The sequence below is a fragment of the Ostrinia furnacalis genome, unplaced genomic scaffold (genome assembly GCF_004193835.3).
Source record: "Ostrinia furnacalis isolate ACB-3 unplaced genomic scaffold, ASM419383v2 OfSCF4448, whole genome shotgun sequence".
In the NCBI taxonomy this organism is placed as follows: domain Eukaryota; kingdom Metazoa; phylum Arthropoda; class Insecta; order Lepidoptera; family Crambidae; genus Ostrinia; species Ostrinia furnacalis.
Genome location: NW_021134687.1, coordinates 1 through 11028, shown reverse-complemented (window position 1 = coordinate 11028; position 11028 = coordinate 1). Strand labels below are relative to the sequence as shown.

The window sequence follows — 11028 nt, the reverse complement described above, 5'->3', positions numbered from 1 at the left end:
AACAATAACACGTCACACTCGACCGGAGTTTCCCTACGTGATCGAATCAGAAATGAGGAGGTTCGTAGGAGAACCAGAGTGACTGACATAGCCCGCAGAACCGCTAAAATAAATTGGCAGTGGGCGGGGCACATAGCTCGTAGAGTTGATGGCCGCTGGGGCAGGAAAGTTCTTGAGTGGCGACCACGAGCCGGAAGACGTAGCGTGAGCAGGCCTCCCACTAGGTGGACCGACGATCTGGTGAAGGTCGCGGGAGGTGCCTGGATGCGAGCGGCGCAGGATCGGTCTTCGTGGAAATCCTTGGGGGAGGCCTTTGTCCAGCAGTGGACGTCTTTCGGCTGAAACGAACACTTGACCACAAGAGATGTACTCATATCGCAACATAATAATATACTGACCACGTGCACGAGGCGCACGAGCAGGCGCGCCACGTTGTGCGCGAGCGGCACGCAGCGCAGGCAGCACGGCAGCAGCGCCAGCAGCGGCGCCGCGCGCCACGTCCACTCGTCGCGCGCCTCCACCCAGATGTCTTCCTGCAAACACAAGTCAAGCATTGCTCATCTATACTGATATTATAAAGCTGAAGAGTTTGTTTGTTTGTTTACTTGAACGCACTAATCTCCGGAACTACTGGTCCGATTTGAAAAATTCTTTCAGTGTTAGATAGTCCGTTTATCGAGGAAGGCTAGGCTATACAACATCACGCTACGATCAATAGGAGCAGAGCAATAATGAAAAATGTTGCGAAAACGGGTTTTCACGCGTACGAAGCCGCGGGCACAGCTAGTCAGAGATAATTATGTCTATCAGACAAGCTGTTACAAAAATTGTATGAAAGCACATTGAAGTACTCAAATACGAGTCAGTAACTTACGTCCAGCTGATCTTCAAGGGGGACATCGCACTTCGTAAGTAGAGCAGCACAAGCTTCCGCCAGCTCCCACGTGCCTTCGTACAACGATATCTGCATAAAGGTACATTAAAATAAAATAATTAGTAATCAAATCACGATATCATACGTGTCGCGGCGCTGAAGCGCGGCAGTAATGAGCTGTAGCCTCAGAGCAATGATTGCCTAGTTGACGAGGTCTCAGACACTATAGTCTGGTCTGTGAGCACGTAGAATTTTGTCCAATGACCCCAACCTACCCATCCTTATCGTTCGCGCGTAATTATGTTGTTATCGCGCTTGCACACGCACTGCGGGCGGCCGTCGCACAGTCGCAACAGCAATATAATTACGCGCGAGCGATAAGGATGGGTAGCTTAGGGTCATTGGACAAAATTCTACGTGCTCACAGACCGGGCTTTAGATATGCGGTGTTTGGTAGCATCAAAAGATACGGCCGCAGGGGTAGTGATGCCGAGTGACGAGCAGGAAACGCAGTCGAATGTTTGACACGAAGATATACTCAACATCAAATAAATCGCACCTTCCGCGACGCGAACTTTAGAGATTTTCTTCTGACACAATCATGGTGCCCCAACAATATTGGTGTTATTTGAAAGCCTAATAAATAAACTTATAGAAAAACTCATTAAATTTTTTTATAAACAATTAACAGGTACCATAAATGTGACTTGAAAAAAGGCCTCACTTGGGGCTCACCTAGGACTAAGTAGACCAATTTTTGTGGTTATAAAACCAAATAATGATCTTACGAGTCCTTTTTAACAGATGGATAGCAATTAATCCCAATTTTATCAGTTTTATAGCCATAAAAGTTGGCTCAAGCGTAACTACCTATTTTTTTAAGAAGTGACTCTGTATCCTTCTAAAGACACATTTTTGGGGTAAAAACCTTTCCTTTAATGAAATGAAGTTTAGAACTAGGCTTTCAAATGGTACCAATGTTGGTGGGAAGTGGGGATGCATACGTTTGATAAGTGCTTGTCGCGGGTGGTGCGATTTATTTGCTGTCGAGTGTAGATAGTGATGTTCCCGAGTCTGGTTCCCGTTAGGTACCTGGTTGGCGAGGTGCAGCAGGTAGTGCTGGTGGCGCAGCTTGCGCGCGAGGTCGGGCGGGTCGCGGCGCTGCAGCGCGGCCAGCACGCGCACGAGCGCGGCGCGCACGCTGCCGCTGCGGTGGTTGGCCAGCACGATCAGGCTCTCCACCGACACGGCGCCGCACAGCGCCTGACAGACCAGGATAAGAGATATTGAAAACACTTTTTTTAGTATTTTTCGTCTTGGACTAATTTAGCCTTCTTCTTCGTGCGATAACGTGTGCGGTTTCAGGGTGGTTTCATTCATATGATGAGGCACTGACCGTAACGGTTATAATTTGAACAATATGTATGAGAACTACGAATCAGGCTTTAAGTCTCAATCCGACTTCAATCCGCAAGTAAGTGTAAAGGTACCCATTACACCGTATCATACCATGACCGTGCTAGGAACGTGTCAGGCACGTAAAGCAACACGATACGCTGTATTAGCGAAGTACGAAGAACTACGAAGACGTAGCGTGGGCAGGCCTCCTACTAGGTGGACCGACGATCTCGTAAAGGTCGCGGGAAGAGCCTGGATGCGGGCAGCGCAGGACCGTGCATTGTGGAAAACCTTGGAGGAGGCCTTTGTCCAGCAGTGGACGTCATTTGGCTAAAACGAACGAACGCTGTACTATGCCCACTGAACAGTTCGAAAATATTTTCGCCGAGATTTGTTGACGCTACTACGTGCATGCCACGCGACGGTGTTGGTCGGTGACGGAACGGTCTACTGGGAACAGTGTCATACTTTTCAATACAAATAATATTTATTTGCCTGACACGTTCCTAGCACGGTCATGGTATGATACGGTGTAGTGGGTAGAGACCTTAAATGATATTAAACTGTCACATCGAATCACATCGAGGGCAAATATTAGGGTGGAATGAAGTAAGCAGTACAGGTCAAAAATATTCTAGCTTGCACTGACCTGTGCGAGCTGGTCGTCGGGCAGCACGGCCACGGCGTCGCGCAGCAGCAGCAGCAGCCCCTCGCACGCCGTCCAGCCGGGCTCCGCCCCTGCGCGCAGCCGCCGCTATAGCACGCGCACACTGTCACTTATGCCTTACGCTACGCCCGCTTATACCACCATGCAGGTAGGATTTAAACATTTATGCTTGTCGAAGGAGAACACGACAGTCGGACAGTCCGTTTCAGCTCATAATGACAACATCTCAAAATGACAACCGGGACGCAAAATGTCCACTTCTCAAAATGACAACTTCTTAACACATTGAACGCCAACGCGGTCAATGTTGTCCGACACTGCACTTTCCTACCAGGCCAAGTAAAAATTTCAATTTTTTTCAATTTTCGTAGATTGTTTTTTTTTTGTTAAATCGTTACATTATAAACATAAATAAAGGATTTTATTAACATATAGTTGTTTTTGAGTCTTTACATGGAATTATTAAGCGTCGGACATCATTGACCCCCATGGCCCCAGCGAGCGAAAATTCGAAAATCCGTTCCGTAGGGCCGCGCGGTCATGTTGTCGACCATCCCCGCTCGCATCCAAAAAAAAAAGGAGAACAACAAAAAAAATAAAGAGTTGTACATTGGTAGGTTTTTGATATATTATATTACGCATAAATAGGAATATTATAAGGTATAAAATGAGAAACGAAACTAGCAGGATAAGTCTTAAATAGTGATTAAAAATAATAATAAATAAATCGATGATACCGTAAAAGGAACGCTAAAAGTGATTTTTTTCAAATTGTTTTAATTAAAAAAGGTTTAAATTTTATTTAAAAAATTGAATTTATCAATAATTCGTATAAAAGTTGTCCAAAACTGAGCCGTCCCAGCTATGGCATTGTCAGGAAGGCGCTACTATCAATACTGAACTATTAGTTCCCATTTTTGCCTCGTTGGACAGCCATATAATTATGAAATTTACAGGAAGGTGCTACTAACAACTGGGTTATTAATCCAATTTTTGCGACTTGACGTTTTAGAAATTGTTTGACTGTATTTTGAATTTTTCATCCATCACTGTAGTGTCACTTTCGATCGGTTCTTTTTTCAAAACAATATTGAATTGTCAGTATATCTACAAATAATATTTAAAAATATACTTAAAATTAAAAATAATTATAATGACATAGCTGATTTAACATGCCAATAATTTGACCTACATGAATAATAAAAAAAGTTCTAGAATAGAGTATCGATAAGAGAAAAAATGTTTTTTCATACATTAAACAAATCTATTTTTCTCGACAATCCTGCTAGGTGTAAGCATCTAATAAGTACAATAATTTATGCCACTAATAAGGTTTTAAATGGCATAAGTTTTGTAGCTGTACAAAGAACTTAGTACCTGTACCAACCCTTCATACAAAGTGGTTGTTCAACAATGAAAGTGATTTTTTTTATTGTCCTGCATATTATAAATTATATAAAATAAGTAAACGATATGTTTTAATTAATAAACCGTTATTATCTTGCTAAAAAGTTGATAAATTTGCAAAAATGCATTGTATAATTACCATGTTTCATTGCGCTACCGTTATCCACATTTTTTTTTCTAAGTCCGAGCTTTACCTGAGAACCAAGTGACGTACACTAATCTTGGGAGCCGCGCGGGTCAGCTTATATGAGAATTATTGAAGAAATGCTGTCCATCGGCTCAATACAGAGGTTTAAACATAGGTCTGACTCGCGGTCATCATTGTCCGACGCGGCCCGAACGGAAAGTTAAAGTGTCGCCCATCATTGTCCCCCATGGCCCGAACGGAACAGTGCCATTTTTAGGCTGGCAGCGAAGGTGTTAAAATGTAAACTTCGCTAAAAGACAACTTCTCATATTGTCTATTTCTCACGATGACAAATTCGCATTTGGTCAATTTCGCATAATGTCAACTACTTGTTGATATTTTATTTTCATTATTTCTAGAGTTCTAGTTCTTCTAGAGTTGTCATTATGCGAAGTTGACCAAATGCGAATTTGTCATTGTGAGAAATAGACATAACGAGAAGTTGTCTTTTAGCGAAGTTGACATTTTAAGAAGTTGTCATTTCGAGAAGTGGACATTTTGCGTCCCGGTTATCATTTTGAGAAGTTGTCATTATGAGCTGAAACGACACAGTCGTCGTGATCGACTACAGTCTTATTGTTCTTCCACATTTTAAGCTTACACAATCCTGAGCTGCGTGAAACAAGAGAAACTGTGACCGGTTTTACCCCCCACAGCTCTTTAAAAATAGATCAGTTAATGCAATTTTCGTCAGGGATATAATTTCCTAAATTAATTGACTGTATTGAATGCTTGATAGGATGGTCTACGTCTCTATTTTAGCCTAGACGCAGACCACCGACTTTTAGTTGGCCGATAGTTGGGCCCGATTTCATTTTGTATGAAGAATCGGCCGATAGCAAATCGGTGTAATGTGCGCACTTTCATATAACTCCATACTGATTAACAGCCCGACCCAACTATCGGCCAACTAAAAATTGGCGATCTGCGCAAGGTCTAAGGCTTGATTTCCTCCTATGCTGACGACGGTTGCGTACATCGGTCGATAATTTAGCACTGACGACAGCGTTGCAGTGCGGTGCTTCATAGAACATTGTGTTTATTCGTGCGCTCGACCGATGTACGCGACCGACGTCAGCGTAGGAGGAAATCAAGCCTTAGACCTTGCGCAGACCGCCGATTTTTAGTTGGCCGATAGAATTCAAGCCTATGCCTATAAGTGGCAACTCACTATATAGTATTAGATATCCACTTACCTGGTGGTATATCCCGCCGGTGTAGAGGTCGACGGTGGTGTGGCTGACGTCGTCGACATCTACAACAATGTACTCCGTGAGGTCGGCGTCGCGCGCGCCCGCCCGCGCCCGCTCTGCAACCGCCACCACTTGTACCCCCGGAGCTAGCGAGCGGCGGGCTTGCTCTCACTGAGCCTACGAGTACGAGCCCACCGCTACCCGCTAGCTTGTTAGAAGCACTATTCACAAGCGACTAGTGTGAAAAATAGCAGACGTAATTATCTGATAATTTAGTTCCAATCGTATGTGCGTAGGTGTGAAAAGCAGTATAGTCTGGTCCGTGAGCACGTAGAATTTTGTCCAATGACCCCAAGCTACCCATCCTTATCGCTCGCGCGTAATTATGTTGCTATCGCGCCCGCACACTCACTGCGGGTGCCAGTCGCGACAGCAATACAGTGTGAGTCACGTTAAAGTGTACATATGAAAATAGATGAAACTAGACCTATTTTTATCGACAAAAAAGAGGTCAAAAAATTTTTGAGATTTTTTTTTAATTTTTTATAGAATTTTTTTTCTTCCAATTACTTATTGTAAAGAAAACATAATAACTTTTAAACTAAGCTGTATATCTTGATAAAATAAAAACAATAATAATGCTAAATAACAGGCAATACTAAAAAATACATAAAATACACAAAAAAGGCCAACAAATAATAAAAAAATTATACTTTTTGAAAAAAATCCGCTTAAAAATTCGTGTTTTTTTGGTTATTTGATAAATTTCTCCAAAAAATGCCCCTATAACCGGTAGTTTTTATTACTTTGTATTATTCTCTATCAATTTTATGGAATTGGGAAAGAAGTACCGAGTTTGAAGCGTTCATGAGCAGACATTGCAGTTGAATATTCAAGTTCTGAATTTGATTATTGATGAATAATAAAATAAATCCTACTAGCTCGATTGATGGTTTCATTTAATTTATTTAAACCAGGTTACCTTTAATAATATTTTTCGTTCATTTATGAAAATATCAAATTAGCCCGTAATCCTGAATCCTGATACATAAATTTAGCCTATTAATTTAACACATGTACGACTGTACTCAGTGTTGCACTATCAAATGCAATTGAAGCGCCTCTATGCCAGGGTTTTTATGTTCCTGGTCAGGCTATAAATACTCAAAGCATTACGAACAATGTTACTTTTGACTCTTACCAAATTCTTATTTTCGTTGAAAATGATTTTCAATGTTTGAAGCATGTTTAAATGCGGCATACCGGTATATTTCCCTGCCTTATCAAATGTGATGGTACAAACACAAATCAAACAAACATGAACAATAACAAACAAGTATTATTACCTACTGCTGGCGGCGGGTCTGAGGTTTCCGTTACTGAAGATGTGTCCGTTGTTTTTCTGAAATGGACATGAATGAACTGCACTAAAATAAATTATCTCCATAGTGAGAGTTCTTTTCAATGGGATAATACATCCACCACATTTTTACACTAGTGCCGTAGATGTCAAACTACTTAAATAAATAAAAATAAAATAAAAAGTGATACAATCAATAATGACAAAATCTATGCAAGATAAAAAAAATAAAAGACTCCGATGGATAAAATAAGCATCAAATACTAACTGGTTTTCCTTAATCTGCGAGTTGATGATACCCTTCATCTTCTTGGTGGAGTCCACGCTACTGTCAGGGTCCGTCTTCTCAGCGTCGGTGTCTGTGAGCTGCCCTGTGTCCCGCGGCTCGCCGGGTTCCGTAGGGGCACTATCTGAAGGGGCGCTATCCACAGGGGCACCCTCAGCTGGGGCGCTGGGGACACTGGCTCGCTCCTGACGCCGCCGCCGGGAAGGCTTCTTCTTCAGAGAGTTGGTGTTGAAGTCGCTCATCTCTTGCGTCTCGGGAGTGAGCAGGAAGTAGAAGTTGGCGCGCGAGTGGGTTACAAACGTGTCGCTGGCCTGACGGAGATATTACAGTACGAGTTAAGAGTTGCTCAAAAATGTAGAAATTCTAGTGAGTTTAAAATTTTGTGTAGAGGAGACTAAGGCCCAGTTTTTTGATTCATAGTTAAAATAACAAATTGTTAAATTTTGCTACTAATGGTTAAATATTAACAAAATGGTAACTAATAGTTAAAAAATGTACTAAAAGTCAAGGTAACCATTGTTCGAAAAACATTTTTTCTGATATTTAACCACTTGTCATTTGACATCTGTCAAATTTCACTATTGGTTATTTTAACTACGAATCAAAAAACCGGGCCTTAAGGTCACTTAAATCAGTGCTTGAGGTATGGAAAAGGCACGGAAGAGTGTTTTTGGAATGTCCAACGTCACCGAGACTTCAGACCTCCTTCAGAATTATATGCTGTCATGTCACGTCCTAATATGACAATGTACCACCTCCTTTTGGGTTTCATGGAAGGTCAAACTGTGTACTACTGTTTATACGAGTTGCAGTGGTGGGATTAAAGTCCAGTTGCCGAGCAAATATAATTAAAGAAATAAAGAAATAAAGAAAGAAAATAATTTTATTTTGTCAACAACAGATTCAGGCAACAAAGACATACATAAAAAAAAAAATTACGTGCGAACAACAAGGATGGGTAGCTAGGGGTCATTGGACGACGTTCTATGTGCTCGGCGATCGGACTTTAGTCACATACCTGGTGCATGAGCAGCAAGAAGTCTGCCAGCAGCGCGACGTGCGGCAGCAGCGGCGGCGCGCCCAGCAGCGCGCCCACCAGCTCCACCAGCGTGTTGCTGGTGGAGCAGTCCGAGTGCAGTACCTGGTGCATGAGCAGCAAGAAGTCTGCCAGCAGCGCGACGTGCGGCAGCAGCGGCGGCGCGCCCAGCAGCGCGCCCACCAGCTCCACCAGCGTGTTGCTGGTGGAGCAGTCCGAGTGCAGTACCTGGTGCATGAGCAGCAAGAAGTCTGCCAGCAGCGCGACGTGCGGCAGCAGCGGCGGCGCGCCCAGCAGCGCGCCCACCAGCTCCACCAGCGTGTTGCTGGTGGAGCAGTCCGAGTGCAGTACCTGGTGCATGAGCAGCAAGAAGTCTGCCAGCAGCGCGACGTGCGGCAGCAGCGGCGGCGCGCCCAGCAGCGCGCCCACCAGCTCCACCAGCGTGTTGCTGGTGGAGCAGTCCGAGTGCAGTACCTGGTGCATGAGCAGCAAGAAGTCTGCCAGCAGCGCGACGTGCGGCAGCAGCGGCGGCGCGCCCAGCAGCGCGCCCACCAGCTCCACCAGCGTGTTGCTGGTGGAGCAGTCCGAGTGCAGTACCTGGTGCATGAGCAGCAAGAAGTCTGCCAGCAGCGCGACGTGCGGCAGCAGCGGCGGCGCGCCCAGCAGCGCGCCCACCAGCTCCACCAGCGTGTTGCTGGTGGAGCAGTCCGAGTGCAGTACCTGGTGCATGAGCAGCAAGAAGTCTGCCAGCAGCGCGACGTGCGGCAGCAGCGGCGGCGCGCCCAGCAGCGCGCCCACCAGCTCCACCAGCGTGTTGCTGGTGGAGCAGTCCGAGTGCAGTACCTGGTGCATGAGCAGCAAGAAGTCTGCCAGCAGCGCGACGTGCGGCAGCAGCGGCGGCGCGCCCAGCAGCGCGCCCACCAGCTCCACCAGCGTGTTGCTGGTGGAGCAGTCCGAGTGCAGTACCTGGTGCATGAGCAGCAAGAAGTCTGCCAGCAGCGCGACGTGCGGCAGCAGCGGCGGCGCGCCCAGCAGCGCGCCCACCAGCTCCACCAGCGTGTTGCTGGTGGAGCAGTCCGAGTGCAGTACCTGGTGCATGAGCAGCAAGAAGTCTGCCAGCAGCGCGACGTGCGGCAGCAGCGGCGGCGCGCCCAGCAGCGCGCCCACCAGCTCCACCAGCGTGTTGCTGGTGGGGCAGTCCGAGTGCAGTACCTGGTGCATGAGCAGCAAGAAGTCTGCCAGCAGCGCGACGTGCGGCAGCAGCGGCGGCGCGCCCAGCAGCGCGCCCACCAGCTCCACCAGCGTGTTGCTGGTGGCCGCGCTCAGCGGCGGGCAGTCCGAGTTCAGGAACCTCTCCTGGAAGCGAACACACATCATTCAGTTTAGGCTGAGTCAATCAAAGGAAGATAATGTTGTTGTTTTTTTTAACGTGGCAAAAATGGGGCAGGGCAAGCTACCGGTGGACAGAATCACAGACAGACACCTCCGGACAATGCGTGCCGTGATGCTCTTGCTAAATAGTTGGCTCAAGGGTCACTCCATTTAGCGAGAGCTTGTTTAGATATTGATCGAAGCTCTTCGTTATTACTATTACCTTGCAAGCCACCAGCAGGTGTCGCAGCAGGTCGGCGCGCGCGGCCTGGTGCGCATTGAAGCGGCGCAGCGGGTGCTGTGCGCGCAGCAGGCTCGCGCCGCACGCCAGCAGCAGCGCCCACGCCGAGCCCTGTGCTCGCGCGCCCACGCCCTCCACCTCCCATGTCACTTCCTAAAGCACAAACGTTTGCTGTTTACACTGCATGAAGTACTATTGACATTGCTTCGCACACAAGAATAGATATAACAACGGATACTTGTTTAATAAAGAGTAACTGCGCGTGCGACGAATCGCATGCTAGTGCGCAGTCTTAGTCATAGAAGTGCTAAGGGAGTAGAAACATGTATGTTAAGCCGCGTATCCACCGGAGGCAGCCTCAGGCTGATCGTCTGCCTCGTCCCGAACGACAAAGTCTAGCTCGGTCCACGCTGCTGAAAGCCTCGCAACGAGTCGTGCATCAGGTTGAAACAGCGTCCCCATTTGAGGTGTCGGGTGTCGAGCTAAGTGTGATCTTTGGAAACATGAACGTGATATAATGCTTAATTCAATACAACATACATCTGTTTCCGCAATTTATTACACCGATCTTGTCGCGACAAGGAAAAATTTCCGTGCTTTTAAGCGATTTTGTGAAAAATATTATTGGCAGGTAGTTGCTAATTGCTCATAAGATAGGCCCCCTTAATTTAATTTATTGTCCGTGGTGCATAATCTTTTCTTAAAGGTTTTAAACCTTTGTTTGTCACCTGTCATCCGCTTTGCAATGGAGGGAAGTCGAACCTTAATTTCGAACTCCTCTACCTGGTGCATGAGCAGCAAGAAGTCTGCCAGCAGCGCGACGTGCGGCAGCAGCGGCGGCGCGCCCAGCAGCGCGCCCACCAGCTCCACCAGCGTGTTGCTGGTGGAGCAGTCCGAGTGCAGTACCTGGTGCATGAGCAGCAAGAAGTCTGCCAGCAGCGCGACGTGCGGCAGCAGCGGCGGCGCGCCCAGCAGCGCGCCCACCAGCTCCACCAGCGTGTTGCTGGT

At 46.5% G+C, this 11028-nt stretch overlaps 1 protein-coding gene across 1 annotated transcript; it reads right to left on the bottom strand.

Annotated features, from left to right (window-relative positions):
- Positions 1 to 398: 398 nt before the first annotated feature.
- On the bottom strand, positions 399 to 10165 carry LOC114359540 (uncharacterized; the record flags this gene model as incomplete). The annotated part of the gene is made up of 11 exons (XM_028313970.1): positions 10003 to 10165; positions 9708 to 9764; positions 9418 to 9584; positions 8391 to 9374; positions 7355 to 7683; positions 7073 to 7128; positions 5730 to 5842; positions 2922 to 3026; positions 1967 to 2137; positions 875 to 964; positions 399 to 533 (listed from the first exon to the last, which is right to left on the bottom strand). Coding segments are annotated over exons 1-11 (2370 nt in total), but the record flags the coding sequence as incomplete, so codon positions are not given.
- Between the last annotated feature and the right edge of the window lie 863 nt (positions 10166 to 11028).